The 21,215-nt window shown below is 40.5% G+C and overlaps 1 protein-coding gene across 2 annotated transcripts in view; it reads right to left on the bottom strand.

Moving 5' to 3' along the window:
• Positions 1 to 2,177: 2,177 nt before the first annotated feature.
• Positions 2,178 to 21,215, bottom strand: part of ILDR2 (immunoglobulin like domain containing receptor 2) — a 988,453-nt gene continuing 969,415 nt past the window's right edge. The window contains exons 9-10 of one of the 2 annotated variants that reach the window (XM_053705868.1): positions 4,569 to 5,196; positions 2,178 to 3,313 (exon numbers count right to left, since the gene is read on the bottom strand). In XM_053705868.1, coding sequence (XP_053561843.1) covers positions 3,278 to 3,313; positions 4,569 to 5,196 — 664 coding nt within the window. In that variant the 3' untranslated portion in view covers positions 2,178 to 3,277. Of the gene's footprint in view, positions 3,314 to 4,493; positions 5,197 to 21,215 lie in introns of those variants that run through there. The other variant, XM_053705867.1, reaches the window with a different exon arrangement.

Here is a 21,215-nt window from a genome sequence, read left to right as displayed (position 1 = left end):
TTAATACTGGACATTTCAAGAGGAGAAGCTGTATTTTCAACTCTTATTATAAGCGAATGACATCTGTAATACTGGCCCTGGTAATAAAGTGTAAACCATACGACTCCTTGCATGCTAATAAAATAAATTCATCTATGAATGAAAATACCTTTATATTTTTCATGTAATTTATATTAAAGGGACATGGTACTGTAAAATGTCTCCCATTCAATGTGTTACAATAATCCATTTAACCTGTGGAAGTGTATTAAATAGTTTGGGGAAATATCCTTTACCTTTATTTTGTAATTTGAAATAGCAGATTGTGCACATGGAAACTACCACCTATACTGAAACTGTGAATAAACATTTTCTCTGTAGAAAAGCTATATAAACACGATATAACAGCATTAATAAACCTCTCAGTGGGGATGGGGTAGAGAGAGATTTTTGTATTTGAAATAGCCGGTTTTGTTCATTGAACCTACTAGCCTTAATTAGCAGTTTTATACATAACAATCATACTTTGTGTACAGAAGGAGAAAACATGAGCACATCTGTTTATCCTGCAGGGTCAGCCCATTTAAACAGGCAATCCTTTTAAACATTAGGTGATAGTTTTAATGAGCAAAACCAGCTATTTCAAATATAAAAATGAGCAGAGCAAAGAGTGCAGGTGCTTTAGACTATTTATTGCATTCTGCATCTTCTATTTGTTTTTGCATTCTGGACACAATTTGTTCCTTGTGACAATCTACATTAATGGGACACCTGTTGCTTTTGTGTAACAAATTGTCCTTTGTCCCACGCTGCTCCATGTATAGGACATAAAGCAAATTCTGTAACTGAGGTTTTCTAAATGCTTAAAATGGCCTAAATCAGAGATTTGAAGTATTTTGAAAACAGGTTACAAAGAGAGGCACTATAAGGAGTGAGGGACAAGCACATTTTTTTTACACAAAAGAAACAGGTGTTTAATGTCTTCATTGGTTATGTTAGCAGCACAATATAAAGCTTTTAGCGCCTTCATATACTATTACTTGAGTGATGTATGATATGATTGGTTGAATGGTGATCACAAGGGAAAATGGCGTGAAGTGTAGATCTAGCAGTTTGTAGTCGTTTAATGGAATATTAACCCAATGTGGGAAAAAATGTTTAAATTACTTTTGCATCAGTCCATTTTTATAACGGAAACAGTTTGAGGTCTCAAGTAGTGTTAAACCTCACTTTATAAAGCAAAGAAAAGCTACGTAATACAATCTGGAGTTTCAGTTTTCCCCCGACATGTATAGAATGCTCCAGAAAAGAAATACTACACTAAACGCACTAATAGTTTAAGTAAAATGCTAAAGAATAAAAAAACAACATATTACATAAAACATTTTACAACTAATTTTACATGTTTTTTTGTTTTAATTAGTTTTTCATAGTTCTCTTTCTTGGTGAAGAGTCATTGACCCCCATTCCAAAAAACCAAAAATGCAGTGACTAAACACTGTACGTAAACTCTAGCGACTTTTTGGTTCTTTTTGTAAGCCATTCCAACACATTAAAAGATCCACCATGTGCACAAATTACATATAAATATAACAGGGAAAATATAATTTAACACATAGGCATTTATAGGGCTTTTTCTCAGAAAGTAAAAGATAAGTAGCTAAAGCAAAAAACATGGCGGCTATTCAAGTAAATATTAAGAAAAACTGACTTAACCAATAATATAAATGTATTGTATACGTGCAATGAATTGGTTCATACTAATTTTATAACTACGTCCAAACATTTAGCGACAGAAAACTTAGAAAATATATATCATGCAAATGAAAGAGAACTATATAAATATGATCAAATATAACTTGCATGGGGAAACATTAGAGCTGTTCATTTTGAAGCTAACAGGAATTGCAACTAGGTCCATTAATTACAGTGGAATTGCATAGTCAAGTTCATAATTAAAAGACAATGCAATAGCATTTACTCTGAATTTTAATGCAGTCAATCTTTTTCTGACAAATTTCAAAATTTACTTCAATTTGCCATTTTGTCATGTGACATCCACCTGCCTCGTAAACTGTGTATATAAAAAGATTGTGCAAAATGTGATAAAGGAAACCTGACTTAGGTGTCCCTTTTAAGGACTGATACGTAGAGCTACTAGTGGACAGTGACACTTCTTTCACCCATAAAAACGAAAACCTTTTACCCCCCCCTCAGTATAGGAACATCTATTTTGAAAAATATTTTACTAATTCAAAAACTGACTGTATTTATTCATAATTCATATTCATAAATAAACAGCCAAGCAAAACTGCTCAAATCAGGCAATGAAATGCACAAAAATTTGCTCAAAGTATTTTTGACGTGTTAAAATGCTACAGTGAAATTCTCTCATTGTAAAATGAAATTTAAAAGTTGCAAAGCCACAGGAAAACCACAGGTTAACTGGGTTTTCTAACAATTTATAAATGAAATGGCATAGAATTTGAAAACCATACAATATATTTTGTCAGGAAATTCTGCTGGATCACAATGGAATGGGGGTCAGTGTTCTAAAATCTATAAAGAAACGTACATGTAATGTCTATTTAAATAGTGCTATTAGTAAAAAAACATAGTCACCTATGACTTGAAATGAATACTATCATGAGATAGAAACAGAAAGGAAGGGAATAAAAAAAAGTTCAAACTGATGAGGAGTTAAAAATGTTATATGAGGAATAAATGAGAGATACATTCTCAAATGTGCTGAAAAAGAGTTATACAAAGACATCACTTGTCCTTATATGTGACATATGAATGAGAGGCACAGAGGTGTGATGGTACAGACATAACACTGAGTGCGAGACATAAGGAATGTTGGAGAATGGAGGCAAATATCACCCCTCCCAAACTATTTAGGACAGAACCCTTTGGCTGCCAGAGGGGACCGCAAACCATTGCATTGCATATCAAGGTATTACGGCTCTCTCTGGCAGCCAACAAGTTAAATAATATGTCTAGTCCTTATACAAACTGAATTTATGGGAACTGTCAGTTTTGCTTCCTCCACATTCATCTCTAGACTTATGTTTAAGGTCCATAAGTGATTTGGATAGGATAATCAGCAGGAGACCATAGCTTTCAAATTAAGGCCCATGCACATGGTCTCCTGTCTTGTGGGGAAGCAGCTAGTTTAAGATCTTCCACGTCAAGTAATTTGATCCTTGGAGCACAGTGGCTCATGGCTCTGTCTTTCGTACCCAGGACTGGCTCAGTGCCTCCTCCAACCAGAATCTTCCTTAAGTCTTTAACGATGTCAGACAACGAGGGACATCCTGTTTGGAAAATCACCCTGTGAAAAATAATAAACAATAATATATGAACATAACAAAAAAATGAAAGATAAACGTCCAAACTCTCCCTGTCTTGGGGTAAGTCAAATGAACCAAGTCCAGTTCAGTCCAGTCTAAAACTATTTTTTTTTTTTTTACATGAAAGCATTCATGCTTTGTACAGGGTCTCTTGAGATTCATAATACACAGACTTTGTGATACTTGCTGAATTTAACATGGGGACAGATACCATGGGTAGACATTTAAATGCATGGATCAGGACATGATATGAAAATATGGAAAGTGACAATGAAACATGCATGACAGTTCCATATATTAGATGGATGGCATTTTTTTTACTATTATAGTTTGTGTAGGCGATAAACAGATATATTGATATTCTCTCTTGGTGGTTGTTTCTCTCATTACATGTGTAAAACCACGTAACTAAAAAAAATAAAAGAGGAAAAATGCATCACTCATCATTAAAGAAGATCCCTATCAGCTCTCTATGATTTTCATTTATATTACATTTTTACATTGTTCTGAAAAGTTAAACAGCTGCCGCACCTTTTCTTTGAATAAAGTAATTTAGAGATAATAATGCAGCAGTAACATGTTTCTAAATACCTGTATTATTAGATGATAATATATATTGTCAGAAAATTTTATTTTTGGTGACCTAAATTTAGATAGTCTTCTGGCGGAATAGTTGCAAATACGCAGAGTAACTTTTTGAACTGGCTGCTATCGTAATTCACTTTGCGTTCTAGAACAACAGTAAAATAACAACAAAGTTACCCAAAAGAGTGGAACCACCCAAAATCCCATATTGTATTTGTTTATTTGTTTACAAAGAATTTTGACTTGAACAAATAAATGTCCCAATTTCAACCATGCCTGCACAAGACAAATTACATCTGGAGTCTCAAGTGTACAGTATATAAAAACATATTTACACACCCAAGCATGGAATCTTTTTGCCAAACAGCCCATGTTTTATTTTATTTTTTTGACATACCCAAAAAGTGGACAATAACACTTCCCCTTTTGAAATGTGCTCAGACAATATTGATTTACAGGAGCTGTCTTTATACAGCATGCAGTTTCAAATTGTTTCATGTTAATGATCCACAAACATCTTCAAAATGGCACAGTATATCATATAATAACATCCTCGCACACACATACTCCCACACTTTAAATTTTTGACAACGCCCTCCAACCCCATTTGGCCTGTGACCCATTCATGTAAAAAAAGAAGGCTTTTCTCACTGTTTTAGTGGGTTGCTCCTTTTTCTTCCTCTTGTCTGAGGTGCTGAGATAGGAGTGCTCTCTTGAACGAAATTGGAGAGCCCTGGAAAGCTCTCTTTCACTATATGGAGGAAGTGAGTCCTCTCCCTCTAGTTTGTGTTCTTTCCCTTCTCCAGTTTTGAATGTTGGAGACCGACCATAACTGCGACTTGAGTTTTGCCGCAAGCTCAGTTTGGATGGGGTCAAACTTGTTTCCTCAAGACCCCTTGATTTCCTCTCAAGAACACTGCTAAGATATGCATCATCATAGCTCTGCCCCATTCTGGTTATCCTTTTGGGCAAATGCTTGTCCTCTGGAGCTCGTATTCTAGATGGGCTAAAAGACCAGCCTCTTTCAGTATCTGAAAAGAGTTCTCTTCCATGGTTGCGTTTTCCATAGTATTCATCAGTTGAGTTGTCCTGGTACAGAGATCTTCCTCGTATCTCAGATCTCTCAAACCGGGGGCCTGACCCAGGGCCTCGACTGTCAGCCCGGCGAGATCTTTGTTTGTAAGAGTCTGCAAATACAGCTAACTCGTCTGTTGACACTGCTTGGACTGTCATGGGAAAGGCTTTTCTTTCTAAAACTTCTGACGTCGGTCTTTGCAGACTGAGGAAACAAACCAAACTAAATGTGGTACACAGTATTCAAAACAGCTTAAATGTATAAATAGGCACTTCCATTTAAATATGTTGCATTATACAAACTTGGCAGCTAAAATATTTCCCTCAACTAAGATGTTAAGGTTTGCATATTTGTATCTACCCTATGACAAAGCTTTAGATTAAGAACAGGTCATGTAAGATTTGAAGATAAGTATAGGATATAGCAATATCAGTCTGGTTGGTTTTGAAGCTATGCCTTCAACAGGTGTTTAAACTGTGGTTGAGACACTTATATACATCATTGACTGTTAAAAACCTAGTAAAGGTGTATACACTGTAATGCATGATCTTCAGTGAAGGGCCTATAGGCTTTTGCTGTTTGAAAATAATATATATATATATATATATATATATATATATATATATATATATATATATATATATATATATATAAAAATAATTTGTGCAAACTTTTAATATAAATGCAACAGGTTACAAAACTCTGGGCTGGCCTCCATCTTCTTTTGTTTACAGCTGGTGGCTGAAGTAATAAGAGGCTGTATTGTGAACAATTAAAATGAAGGGGAAATGCCACTGGGTGCCACAAGTAAAAGACAGTATTAAAGGGATAGTCTACAATATAATTTGTATTGTTTTAAAAACATAAATTATGCTTACCTGATAATTTTCTTTTCTTCCGATGGAAAGACTCCACAGCTGCATTCATTACTTTTGGGAAATAAGAACCTGGCCACCAGGAGGAGGCAAAGACACCCCACAAAGGCTTAAATATTCCTCCCACTTCCCTTATCCCCCAGTCATTCTGCCGAGGAACAAGGAATATTAGAAAAAAATATCTGGGTGAAAAGGTGCCAGAAGAATAAAAAACAAGACATCCCACATAGAAAAAGACGGGTGGGGAGCTGTTGACTTTTACCATCGGAAGAAAAGAAAATTATCAGCTAAGCATAATTTATGTTTTTCTTCCTAAATGGAAAGAGTCCACGGCTGCATTCATTACTTTTGGGAAAACAATACCCAAGCTATAGAGGACACTGAATGCCAAAACGGGAGGGTACCATAGGTGGCCCATTCTGAGGGCACCAGGCCTGAAAACCAATACCCAACAAAAAGCCCTGCTTCGTCCGAAGCTGAGAAAACAAAAAGGGAAAAGGCCCCAAGGACACTGTCCAGCAGATAGCCCGGAAGCCTAGCTAGAGAACGCAACATCAGACACAACTGAGCCAACAGTCCTCCGGAAGACACCGTCGCCCAACAGTCGGTCCCCCACCACACACCTGAAGGGAACCCCCGCCGAAACTCCCAAAGGAATAAGGCAAGGGAGAACCAAATAGGAACCGAAAGGTTGTCACAAACTCCATAAAAGGAGAAAAAAAAAACAATCAAACCAAGTCTCGAAAATAAAAGGAGAGCCCAGAACCTCAACGAGGACCAATGCGCCCCCAAGATCCGAGAGAACAACTGATCTCAGGACCTACCGCCAGCCGGGCCAGCCCAAGCATCGACAAGTTTGAAACCAGGGGACCAGATAAACCCCAGGCTCAAACAATAAGCAGAAAAAAAATGGCACAGCCATTACAATAGTGCTCGGGTGCCAACCCGAAATACAACATGGAGACCGTTGACAAGGCCGTAGACCTAGAGATCTAGCTAAAGGCCCAACATAGACTCAAGGCAGAGCCAGCAACTCTCCAAATTGACAGAACAACCCAGAGAGCGTACCTTTCTCTGAAATAGGTAAACCCGTCTGTCCTAACCTCCTGAAGCCAGGAGAAGCCCTAAGATAGGGACCACACTTCTGAAAGGATATAAGCCCCCCAAGACAAAGGGGGCCGGCAAATGGTCCGGAAGGACGGAGCACCTGCCCCCAGGACACAGCCATAAGCTGTACCGAGAGAACAAATCTCCAACGCCCTTACCTGGATGGAATCTCCTGAAGAATTTAACTGGCTAGCACACAGACAAGGTGCCATAGCTGCAGTGGTTCCATAGCGAACCCCTTTGCTTGCAGGGCAGCGAAGCCATCACACTCTTTCAGCAAGCCGACCAAGGGAAACCGACTGAGGTGAAAGGGAAGCCCAGGGGGCATCGGCACCCAGAAAAACTTGGTCAATTGAACCAGTTAAACTAGCCCAACCAAAGGACACCGCCCAAGTTTCCTGGAACTGGGGAACCCTGGACCAGCTGTAGAAGAACACCGGAAGAACCAGAGCGAGGAGAGGTCCAAGCCCCCAAATAAACAAGAACCCGGAAACTGAAATCACCCATCTGATATAAAACCAGACCCCCGGGAGATATCATACAATGTCCAAAGTAAAATGGAAAACAATAAAAACTTGCAAGTCCCGACCAGAAGACGAGACCACCCCTTGCCAGAGTCCAATGCTCCAAGAAGCTAAGGAAGCAAGACCGAAACAAGGTCACTAGAGTCCTAGGCACAATAGCCACACTACAACCAAGAACAAGGGGATACTTCAAAGACAAAGTAACTCGAACAAAGGCTAGTCTCCACATCACCCCCAAAAAAATCAGAGGAGAAGATGAAAGAAGGATGCGGAGCATCCCCCAGCTCTGGGGAAGAAACCCTAAACAGAGCTCAAGGAGACCACACTGTCCATGTCCCTACAAAGGAACCAGGTCCCCCTAAGGAACCAGAGGAACGGGTGAAGTCCGAAAGGTCTCAAGAAGAGAACCACAGCAGGAACAAGTTCAAGGACAATTCCAGAGCCTCAGAAGGCCAAACCGTTCAAAACAGCGGTAAAGAGGCGCTAAGCCCACAATCCTCCCAAGAGAGGAAGGAAACTCTAGGCCCCCAAGGAAATCGGAGCAAAGAGAGTGACGCAGCAGAACTCCACTGACCCAGTCACCAGATTGAATGCTGAATAAGGACTGACACAATCCTGCCAGCCATACGGATCCTTTTAGAGTGTTTAGCTGAACTTGTAAAGAAAAACAAGAAAACACACAAATAATAATGTGAGCACTCAGCGCCCCACTGGACCAGCCAGGCAAAACAGGCGCCACGTGTCTGAATAAGCCACAGGACAGAAGATCTGAATCCCAGCAGGACCAGCCGCAGCTGGGACATAACTTTTAAGTTGGCTAAATCCTCCCTCAGAGGGGAAGGTAAAACAGACAAACCTAGGACTAACGTGTCCCTTAACAAACTTCTGAAGAAGCAACCAGAGAGAATCGATCCCAGAAGTTCCCGAAGGAAACACATACTCGAAATTAAAAGACATCCTAACCGGTTAAAAGAAAATATAAGGCAACCCGTAGGTTAACATGTAATAATACAGAGAATGGAGCGCCCCACACTAAGGTTCTTCTCTTTTTGTTCCTCAACCCATAGATTAACACCCAGGAAGAAAGCAGGCATAACCGCAGGACCAGCCAAACGGAACCTTGATCTTCCACCAAAAAACTAGGAAAGATCTCAATAATCAGACAATTTGGAAATTACGTCATCCCCTCATGTCTAATGAGGTGAGCCATTCGAAGTAGAAGACTGCGGATTCCCGTATCTGTTAAGGATAGGATCCTCTAATAACTCAAAAACGTGTGAGTAAAACGCAAAGACGCGCTATTCTGTAACGAAAGGCACAACACTCAGGGACTGCTACACCCGCAGGGAACTGTATAGGCCCACCCAAGGCTGGTAGACCCAGGATGATCGGGCACGAGCACAAACGCAAATAAATGTCTGGACTTTGCAGACGCATAATCGCCAAAAATATGTGAAAGCGAAAATGAGCTGGAACCTCCGGGGGGAACAAGCTGCCCTGTAAGGAGAGATAAACATAATCTGGGTTACCCACATGTGTAGTAGTAGGGAGTGGTAGGGAACTCGCCTATTGGAGGACAGAACCCCCCAGAGGCAGATGGCTCAGCAGACCCCTGATTCCCTGAGCCCGAGGAACAGGGCGCTTTAATACGGCATATCGAATATAACTGATTGACCTGTGTCAACGGGGCCAGTTCGCATTCTTCACAAGTCGAAGAATCTGAAATTTTAACAGTCTCAGCATCAGAATCCTCCATAACTAGATAAAGATAATAATATGGACTAAGAAAAAAACTTAAATGGCACCTGACACCCACAATGGCTGGGGCACTCACCACCTCCTAGAACCAGACACAAGCAGACTCTATTTTTTTTTTGTCGCCACACGGTCAGGAATGCGGAAATTGAAGACCAGAACGTAAACACGTCCAATCACAAGGTGAACCATTCAGTCCAAAAAAAGCGAGCCCAACCATAAGGTTGCATCACTTCCAAAGGCCTTTATGTTCTAAGCCAAGAGCCCAGTTAACAATACACATAAGCAGATGGAATTACATAACAAACATGATTAACCCCCCCCCCCGTTCAATAATCCCCCTTCGGGAGATATTAACCCTCGATTCCAAGATACCAAAGGAACCTCACTAAGGCCCTATAAATATACTTAATAAGTCACGCAAGATAGTTCCTTACGGGAAAACAAATAAGTAACAGTACATTCTGATGAAGTAAAATGAAACGATCTTACCGGAATCTACGCCATGGAACAGGAACACGGCCCTTCTAGTGTGACGAACAGTAGCAGCGCCTCCGCCATGGACTTGAGAGAAGAAAGCTGGCAGCAAAGCAAAGTTCGACAACGCTGATTGCTTGTGGAACTGTTAATATGAGTCTGGATGGTTTCGCTGAAAGACTCTCCCTGCATCTCCAGACTCTAACTTTCATCCAGGCCCTCACTGAGAGACTGATAGGATTACTTAAAACTCCCGTCCCATGTCGAAGAGTACTACCCTCCATAAGAGACAAAACACATTTCTGACACTTCTCTGCCAACCTCCTGGGACGAAAGGCATAGAATAACTGGAGGATGAGAGAAGTGGGAGGAGTATTTAAGCCTTTTGCTGGGGTGTCTTTGCCTCCTTCTGGTGGCCAGGTTCTTATTTCCTAAAAGTAATGAATGCAGCTGTGGACTCTTTTACCTCAGTGATTACCTTCTATGTAACCCTTTGCAGACAGCCCCCTATTTATTATCTATTGACTTGCATATAGTACTGTGTTGTGCTAAATCTTAAATAACTTCTCGGGCGTAACAACATTGTTATCTATATGGCCCACATGAACTAGCAGTCTCCTGAGAGGCTGTCTATAAAGCCTTTAAAACAGGCAGAAATTTAGAGGTTTAAATGTTATAAAAGTATATTAATCTAACAATGTTGGTTGTGCAAAGCTGGGGAATGGGTAGTAAAGGCGTTATCTATCTTTTTAAACAATAATATTTTTAGTGTAGACTGTCCCTTTAAACATTGCTGCACATGTGCACAGCAATCTAAACACATGTAGTAATGGAACAAACATTTAAAGGAAACAAACAGCAGCAATAATTTACAATAGGGGTACTTAGCATTTATTAAGTTGGGGTTCTGGGTTCTCTAATTAGTCAGAGAGATCTACTTGTGTCAAATCATAGCTTTCTTATGAAAAACACTTGCTAACTAAAGTACCTACATTTGGTATAATATCAATCACCTAGATTACGAGTTTTGTGTTAGAGGCTGTGCGGTGCTAACGAGTAGTTTATGCTCACCGCTCACTTACAGACAGCGCTGGTATTACGGGTTTTTACAACCCAAACAAGAAGTGAGCGTTGAGCAAAATTCTGCTCCTTACCGCACTCCAATACCAGCACTGCTTACGTTAGCGGTGAGCTGGTGTAACATACTCGTGCACGATTTCCCCATAGGAATCAACGGGGAGAGCCGGCTGAAAAAAAGTCTAACACCTGCCAAAAAGCAGCGTAAAGCTCCTTAACGCAGCCCCATTGATTCCTATGCTGAAATACATTTTATGTCTACATCTAACACCCTAACATGAACCCTGAGTCTAAACACCCCTAATCTTACACTTATTAACCCCTAATCTGCTGCCCATGACATCGCCGCAAGCTACATTATATTATTAACCCCTAATCTGCCACTCTGGACACCGCCGCCACCTACATTATACTTATTAACCCCTAATCTGCCGCCCCCAACGTCGCCGACACCTACATTATATTTATTAACCCCTAATCTGCCGCCCCTACTTACATTTATTAACCCCTAATCTGCCGCCTCCAACTTCGCCGACACTATATTAAAGTTATTAACCCCTAAACCTGTCTAACCCTAAACCTAACACCCCCTAACTTAAATAACTTAAATACAGTATAATTAAAAGAAATCAAAATAAAATTACTATCATTAACTAAATTATTCCTATTTAAAACTAAATACATACCTATAAAATAAACCCTGAGCTAGCTACAATATAACTAATAGTTACATTGTATCTAGTTTAGGGTTTATTTTTATTTTACAGGCAAGTTTGTATTTATTTTAACTAGGTAGAATAGTTACTAAATAGCTATTAACTATAATAAATATAGGTAGTTTATTATATTAACTATAATAAACTACCTAGCTAAAATAAATACAAAAGTATTTGTAAAATAAAACCTAACCTAAGTTACAATTACACTTAACACTACACTATAATTAAATTAATTCCCTAAATTAAATACAATTAAATAAATTAGCTAAAGTACAAAACCCCCCCCACTAAATTACAGAAAATAATAAACAAATTACAAGATTTTTAAACTAATTACACCTAATCTAATCCCCCTAACAAAATAAAAAAGCCCCCCCAAAATAAAAAAAGCCCTACCCTACACTAAATTCTAAATAGCCCTTAAAAGGGATTTTTGCGGGGCATTGCCCCAAAGTAATAAAAAAAATTACAAATCCACCCCAACATTAAAACCCACCACCCACACAACCAACCCTACTCTAAAACCCACCCATTACCCCCTTAAAAAAACCTAACACAAACCCCTTGAAGATCACCTTACCGGGAGAAGTCTTCACCCAACCGGGCCGAAGTCCTCAACGAATCTAGTAGAAGTGGTCCTCCAGACGGGCAGAAGTCTTCATCCAGATGGCATCTTCTATCTTCATCCATCCGGCACGGAGCGGGTCCATCTTCAAGACATCCGATGGGGAGCATCCTCTTCTTTCCATGGCGACTGATTGCATCAGCCAATAGGATTTTTCCTACCTTAATTCTGATTGGCTGATAGAATTCTATTAGCCAATCGGAATCTAAAGGACTCCATCTTGGATGATGTCACTTAAAGGAACCTTCATTCTTCAGTCGCTGTGGAAAGAAGAGGATGCTCCGCGTCGGATGTCTTGAAGATGGACCCGCTCCGCGCCGGATGAAGATAGAAGATGCTGTCTGGATGAAGACTTCTGCCGTCTGGAGGACCACTTCTGCCGGATTCGTTGAGGACTTCGGACCGGTTGGGTGAAGACATCGCCCGGTAAGGTGATCTTCAAGGGGTTAGTGTTAGGTTTTTTTAAGGGGGTATTGGGTGGGTTTTAGAGTAGGGTTGGTTGTGTGGGTGGTGGGTTTTAATGTTGGGGGGATTTGTAATTTTTTTTACAGGTAAAAGAGCTGATTACTTTGGGGCAATGCCCCGCAAAGGCCCTTTTAAGGGCTATTTGTAATTTAGTGTAGGGTAGGACTTTTTTTATTTTGGGGGGACTTTTTTTATTTTGTTAGGGGGATTAGATTAGGTGTAATTAGTTTAAAAGTCTTGTAATTTGTTTATAATTTTCTATAATTTTAATGTTTTTTTTTGTACTTTAGCTAATTTTATTTAATTGTATTTAGTTTAGGGAATTAATTTAATTATAGTGCAGTGTTAGGTGTAATTGTAACTTAGGTTAGGTTTTATTTTACAGGTCAATTTGTCTTTATTTTAGATAGGTAGTTTATTAAATAGTTAATAACTATTTAGTAACTATTCTATCTAGTTAAAATAAATACAAACTTGCATGTAAAATAAAAATAAACCCTAAACTAGATACAATGTAACTATTAGTTATATCGTAGCTAGCTCAGGGTTTATTTTATAGGTATGTATTTAGTTTTAAATAGGAATAATGTAGTTAATTATAGTAAATTATATTTAAGTTAGGGGGGGTTAGGGTTAGACTTAGATTTAGGGGTTATTAACTTTAGTATAGTGCGGCGACGTTGGGGGAGGCAGATTAGGGGTTAATAAATGTAGGTAGGTGTCGGCGATGTTAGGGATGGCAGATTATGGGTTAATAATATTTAACTAATGTTTGCGAGGCGGGAGTACGGCGGTTTAGGGGTTAATATATTTATTATAGTAGCGGTGATGTCCGGTTCGGCAGATTAGGGGTTAAAAAAATGTATTTTAGTGTTTGCGATGTGGAGGGGCCTCGGTTTAGGGGTTAATAGGTAGTTTATGGGTGTTAGTGTACTTTTTAGCACTTTAGTTAAGAGTTTTACGCTACGGCGTTGTAGTGTAAAACTCTTAACCACTGACTTTAAAATGCGGTACCAGTCTTGACAGGAGAGGGTCTACCGCTCACTTTTTGTCAGACTCGTAATACTGGCGCTATGCAAGTCCCATTGAAAAAAACATAATTTATGCTTACCTGATAAATTTATTTCTCTTGTAGTGTGTTCAGTCCACGGGTCATCCATTACTTATGGGATATATTCTCCTTCCCAACAGGAAGTTGCAAGAGGATCACCCAAGCAGAGCTGCTATATAGCTCCTCCCCTCACATGTCATATCCAGTCATTCGACCGAAACAAGACGAGAAAGGATAAACTATATTATGTTTTCTCTTGTTAAGTGTGTTCAGTCCACGGGTCATCCATTACTTATGGGATACCAATACCAAAGCTAAAGTACACGGATGATGGGAGGGACAAGGCAGGAACATTAAACAGAAGGAACCACTGCCTGTAGAACCTTTCTCTCAAAAACAGCCTCCGAAGAAGCAAAAGTGTCAAATTTGTAAAATTTGGAAAAAGTATGAAGTGAAGACCAAGTTGCAGCCTTGCAAATCTGTTCAACAGAGGCCTCATTCTTAAAGGCCCAGGTGGAAGCCACAGCTCTAGTGGAATGAGCTGTAATTTTTTCAGGAGGCTGCTGTCCAGCAGTCTCATAGGCTAAGCGTATTATGCTACGAAGCCAAAAAGAGAGAGAGGTAGCCGAAGCCTTTTGACCTCTCCTCTGTCCAGAGTAAACGACAAACAGAGAAGAAGTTTGTCGAAAATCTTTAGTTGCCTGTAAGTAGAACTTCAGGGCACGGACCACGTCTAGATTATGCAAAAGACGTTCCTTCTTTGAAGAAGGATTAGGACATAACGATGGAACAACAATCTCTTGATTGATATTCCTGTTAGAAACAACCTTAGGTAAAAACCCAGGTTTAGTACGCAGGACTACCTTGCCTGAATGAAAGATCAGATAAGGAGAATCACAATGTAAGGCAGATAACTCAGAGACTCTTCGAGCCGAGGAAATAGCCATCAAAAACAGAACTTTCCAAGATAAAAGCTTAATATCAATGGAATGAAGGGGTTCAAACAGAACACCCTGAAGAACTTTAAGAACCAAGTTTAAGCTCCACGGAGGAGCAACAGTTTTAAACACAGGCTTAATCCTAGCCAAAGCCTGACAAAAAGCCTGGACGTCTGGATTCTCTGCCAGACGCTTGTGTAAAAGAATAGATAGAGCAGAAATCTGTCCCTTTAGCGAACTAGCGGATAAGCCCTTTTCTAAACCCTCTTGTAGAAAAGACAATATCCTAGGAATCCTAACCTTACTCCATGAGTAACTCTTGGATTCACACCAATATAAATATTTACGCCATATCTTGTGGTAAATTTTTCTGGTAACAGGTTTCCGAGCCTGTATTAATGTATCAATAACCAAATCCGAAAACCCACGCTTTGATAGAATCAAGCGTTCAATTTCCAAGCAGTCAGCCTCAGAGAAATTAGGTTTGGATGGTTGAAAGGACCCTGGATTAGAAGGTCCTGCCTCAGGGGTAGAGACCATGGTGGACAGGACGACATGTCCACTAGGTCTGCATACCAGGTCCTGCGTGGCCACGCAGGCGCTATCAGAATCACTGATGCTCTCTCCTGTTTGATCCTGGCAATCAGTCGAGGTAGCAACGGAAAAGGTGGAAACACATAAGCTATGTTGAAAACCCAAGGGGCTGCTAGTGCATCTACCAGCAAAGCACCCGGGTCCCTGGACCTGGATCCGTAACAAGGAAGCTTGGCGTTCTGGCGAGATTCCATGAGATCCAGATCCGGTTTGCCCCAACGACGAATCAATTGAGCAAATACCTCCAGGTGAAGTTCCCACTCCCCCGGATGAAAGGTCTGTCGACTTAGAAAATCCGCCTCCCAGTTCTCCACACCTGGGATGTAGATCGCTGACAGGTGGCAAGAGTGAGACTCTGCCCAGCAAATTATCTTCGAGACTTCCAACATCGCTAGGGAACTCCTGGTTCCCCCTTGATGATTGATGTAAGCCACAGTCGTGATGTTGTCCTACTGAAATCTGATGAACCTCAGTGTTGCTAACTGAGGCCAAGTTAGAAGAGCATTGAATATTGCTCTTAATTCTAAAATGTTTATCGGGAGGAGTCTCTCCTCCTGAGTCCATGATCCCTGAGCCTTCAGGGAGTTCCAGACTGCTCCCCAGCCTAGTAGGCTGGCATCTGTTGTTACAATCGTCCAATCTGGTCTGCAAAAAGTCATTCCTTTGGACAGATGAACCCGTGACAACCACCAGAGAAGAGAATCTATGGTCTCCTGGTCCAGATTTAGCAAAGGGGACAGATCTGAGTAATCCCCGTTCCATTGACTTAGCATGCATAGTTGCAGCGGTCTGAGATGTAGGCGCGCAAATGGCACTATGTCCATTGCCGCGACCATTAAGCCGATTACTTCCATGCACTGAGCTACTGATGGGCTTGGAATGGAGTGAAGGACACGGCAAGCATTGAGAATCTTTGATAACCTGGACTCCGTCAGGTAAATCTTCATCTCTACAGAATTTATAAGAGTCCCTAGAAAAGGGACCCTTGTGAGTGGCAACAGAGAACTCTTCTCTACGTTCACTTTCCACCCATGCGACCTCAGAAATGCTAGAACTATCTCTGTATGAGACTTTGCATTTTGAAAACTTGACGCTTGTATCAGAATGTCGTCTAGGTACAGAGCCACCGCTATGCCTCGAGGTCTTAGTACCGCCAGAAGTGAGCCCAGAACCTTTGTAAAAATTCTCGGGGCCGTAGCTAACCCGAAGGGAAGAGCTACAAACTGGTAATGCCTGTCTAGAAAGGCAAACCTTAGGTACCGATAATGATCTTTGTGAATCGGTATGTGAAGGTAGGCATCCTTTAAGTCCACTGTGGTCATATATTGACCCTCTTGGATCATGGGTAGGATGGTCCGAATGGTTTCCATCTTGAACGACGGAACCCTTAGGAATTTGTTTAAGATTTTTAAGTCTAAGATTGGTCTGAAAGTTCCCTCTTTCTTGGGAACTACAAACAGATTTGAATAAAACCCTTGCCCCTGTTCCGTTCGCGGAACTGGGTGGATCACTCCCATCACTAAGAGGTCTTGTACACATTGTAGAAATGCCTCTTTCTTTACTAGGTTTGTTGATAACCTTGACAGATGAAACCTCCCTTGTGGAGGAGAAGTTTTGAAATCCAGAAGGTATCCCTGAGATATAATCTTCAACGTCCAGGGATCCTGTACATCTCTTGCCCAAGCCTGGGCGAAGAGAGAAAGTCTGCCCCCCACTAGATCCGTCTCCGGAAAGGGGGCCCTGTCTTCATGCTGTCTTAGGGGCGGAAGTAGGCTTTCTGGCCTGCTTGCCCTTGTTCCATGACTGGTTGCCTTTCCAACCCTGTCTGTAACGAGCAGTAGTTCCTTCCTGTTTTGGAGCGGAGGAAGTTGATGCTGCTCCTGCCTTGAAATTATGAAAGGCACGAAAATTAGACTGTTTGGCCTTTGATTTGGCCCTGTCCTGAGGAAGGGTGTGGCCCTTACCTCCAGTAATGTCAGCAATAATTTCCTTCAAGCCGGGCCCGAATAAGGTCTGCCCTTTGAAAGGAATGTTTAGTGGTTTAGACTTAGAAGTTACATCTGCTGACCAGGATTTAAGCCATAGCGCTCTGCGCGCCTGTATGGCGAATCCGGAATTCTTAGCCGTAAGTTTGGTTAAATGCACTACGGCATCCGAAACAAACGCATTAGCCAGCTTAAGGGTTCTAATCATGCTCAAAGATTCATCCAATGGTGCTGTGCGAATCGCCTCTTCCAGAGACTCAAACCAGAATGCCGCTGCAGCAGTGACAGGCGCAATGCATGCAAGAGGCTGTAATATAAAACCTTGTTGAACAAACATTTTCTTAAGGTAACCCTCTAATTTTTTATCCATTGGATCTGAGAAAGCACAGCTATCCTCCACCGGGATAGTGGTACGCTTGGCTAAAGTAGAAACTGCTCCCTCCACCTTAGGGACCGTCTGCCATAAGTCTCGTGTGGTGGCGTCTATAGGGAACATTTTTCTAAATATCGGAGGAGGGGAAAAAGGCACACCAGGTCTATCCCACTCCTTGCTAATAATCTCTGTAAGCCTCTTTGGTATAGGAAAAACGTCAGTATACACCGGTACCGCATAGTATTTATCCAGCCTACATAATTTCTCTGGGATTGCCACCGTGTCACAATCATTCAGAGCCGCTAACACCTCCCCTAGCAACACGCGGAGGTTCTCAAACTTAAATTTAAAATTTGAAATTTCTGAATCCGGTCTCCCCGAATCAGAACCGTCACCCACAGAATGAAGCTCTCCGTCCTCATGTTCTGCAAATTGTGACGCAGTATCAGACATGGCTCTCGTGTCATCGGCGCGCTCTGTCCTTAACCCAGAGCTGTCGCTCTTGCCTCTTAACTCGGGCATATTGTATAATACTTCTTTCATAACATTAGCCATATCATGTAAAGTGATTTGTAAGGGCCTTGATGTACTTGGCGCCTCAATCTTACGCACCTCCCGAGCGGGAGACGAAGGTACTGACACGTGAGGAGAGTTAGACGGCATAACTTCCCCCTCGTTGTCTGGTGATAATTTCTTTATCGGTACAGATTGACTTTTATTCAAAGTAATATCAATACAATTGGTACACATATTTCTATTGGGCTCCACATCGGCTTTTAAACATAATGAACAAGCAGATTCCTCTGTATCAGACATGTTTAAACAGACTAGCAATGAAGCTAGCAAGCTTGGAAATTACTTCAATAAAGTTTACAAGCAATATAAAAAACGCTGCAGCGCTTATTTTAAAAAACACAATTGAATAACAAAGAACTAGTTCAGTTATAGTCAACAATTCTTTAAATGTATTAATTAGCAGAGGATTGCACCCATTAGCAAAAGGATGATTAACCCCTCAGTACCCAAAAAACGGATATCAAATTAAGATTTAACGCTTTTATCACAGTCAAACACACTGTCACAGGTCTGCTGTGACTGATTACCTCCCTCAAAAACGAATTTTGAAGATCCCTGAGCTCTCTGGAGACGTCCTGGATCAAAGAGGAAGAAGCAGGAAGACTGTGCTAGAATTTTAACTGCGCAACAAGGCGCTAAAAAAGGTCCCTCCCACTCCTATTACAACAGTGGGAGACCTGATATAACGGTTTCTATGCAGAAATATACGTTAGCCGTGTGGAAAAAAATCATGCCCAAAAAGATTTATCACCAAAGTACCTTACAAAACGATTAACATGCCAGTAAACGTTTTAAAAAACAACATTTCAGATGCTGTGTAAAGTTATTACTAAGCCTGCTACCAGTCGCTTCTACTGCAGTTAAGGCTCACACATTATATCAGTATTAACCATATTTTTTCAGTCAAATTCTAGTCCCTAGAAAATAACTCTATTGTGCATACATTTATCAGCCTGATATCAGTCACTACTACTGCATTTAAGGCTGTACTTACATCATACGGGTAACAGCAGTGTTTTCTTAGTCAATTCCATTCCCAGAAAATATTGTACTGCACATACCTCATTTGCGGGAGACCCCGCATGCTATTCCCATTTTCTGAAGTTACCCCACTCCTCAGAATGTCGAAAACAGCCAGTGGATCTTAGTTACGCCTGCTAAGATCATAGAAAACGCAGGCAGTTTCTTCTTCCAAATACTGCCTGAGATAGAAAAACAGCACACTCCGGTGCCATTTAAAATAACAAACTTTCGATTGAAGAATAATTAAGTAAAAACTCCAGCTCCTCTCGCGACCTCCTTCTTTGTTGAGGGTTGCAAGAGAATGACTGGATATGACATGTGAGGGGAGGAGCTATATAGCAGCTCTGCTTGGGTGATCCTCTTGCAACTTCCTGTTGGGAAGGAGAATATATCCCATAAGTAATGGATGACCCGTGGACTGAACACACTTAACAAGAGAAATAGGATATGCAATTGACGTAAGTGGATTTGCGGTATTTCCAAGTCTGGCCAAAAAAGTGAGCGGTACACCTGTACCTTCAAGACTTGTAATACCAGTGGGCATTAAAAAGCAGCGTTGGGACCGGCCAACGCTGCCTTTAAAGCCTAACGCAAGACTCGTAATCTAGCCGAATGTATGTAAAACTCATTTACATGCTTCCTAACATTTCTTGGGAATTATTTAGTGATGGAGCAGAATTTCCCCTGGGGCTTGCCAACCAGCAAGGACAGACTTTGGGCAATGTCTGGGCGGGGCGTGTTTACAATCAAGTCAGTTAGGGGATGAGACTGGAGTCTGAAGTCAGGGCCGGACTGGGAAATCAGACCAGCCCTGGAAATTTGTATAGACTGGCCCAGCTCCGCCCCCTCCAGCATAGCCACGCCCCCTCCAAGCCAGCCAACTATTTTCTGGCAAATAATTTTACCTTTGAGGAGCACTCACAGACAGCATTACTACGTAAAGCCATAATGTATAGCACTATTACAATTAGTTATTAACTAAAATTAACTTTAATCCACAGACCACTAATGCACTACAAGATAGATTTTTTTTTAAATTATGACAAAAGTTAATTAAAATAATGAATAGGATAATGCTGACTCAGTTCAAATAACATACACTATATACTATGCAACAGCCTTAGAATAAAGTAAGGAGCCGGTTTATATGCATTATTTATACAGACAGATCACTGGACACTAATAATCCTGAAAGGGATTTAAGATTTTTTTTTTTTTACTGCCTGCTCGCTCTGAGTTAAAAGCATTCTTGCATCAGAACATTATCTCACAGAATATGAAGTATATATATATATATATATACACTTCATATTCTGTGACTGTGAGAATGTTCTTTATGATGCAAGAATGCTTAAAGGGACACTGTACCCCAATATTTTCTTTTGTGCTTCAGATAGAGCATGCAATTTTAAGCAACTTTCTAATTTACTCCTATTTTCAAATGTTCTTTATTCTCTTGCTATCTTTATTTGAAATGCAAGAAGTTAAGTTTAGATGGCGGCCCATTTTTGGTGAACAACCTAGGTTGTCCTTGCTGATTGGTGGATAAATGCATCCACCAATCAAAAACTGCTGTCCAGAGTTCTGAACCTAGAATAAAGCTTACATGCCTTCTTTTTCATATAAAGATAGCAAGAGAACGAAGAAAAATTGATAATAGGAGTAAATTAGAAAGTTGCTTAAAATTGCATGCTGTATCTGAATCACAAAAGAAAAAATTTGGGTACAGTGTCCCTTTAAAAAAAAAAAAAAATTAAATCCATTTCAGGATTATTAGTGTCCACACTGTCCGGTGATCTGATCTGACTGTCTGTAAATAATGCATTCAATACAAACCTCCTTACTTTATTCTAAAAGGCTGCTCTTCTTGCCCTTCCTTGCTTTAGATTCACTTAGTCTTTATATATATAAATATAGTGGTGTGGGGCAGGGTTTATGAAATCATGGGGGCTAAAAAAAATAATCATTCAATGATATGTCATATACAATAATACACACACAGCAATGATGTATGTTGTAGTAGTAGTATATAGAATCAATGTCATTATGCCAAAACTAC

The sequence above is a fragment of the Bombina bombina genome, chromosome 3 (assembly GCF_027579735.1).
Source record: "Bombina bombina isolate aBomBom1 chromosome 3, aBomBom1.pri, whole genome shotgun sequence".
Taxonomy (NCBI): Eukaryota; Metazoa; Chordata; class Amphibia; order Anura; family Bombinatoridae; genus Bombina; species Bombina bombina.
Note: the sequence above shows the minus strand (reverse complement) of the source record. Positions and strands in the feature narration are given on the sequence as shown.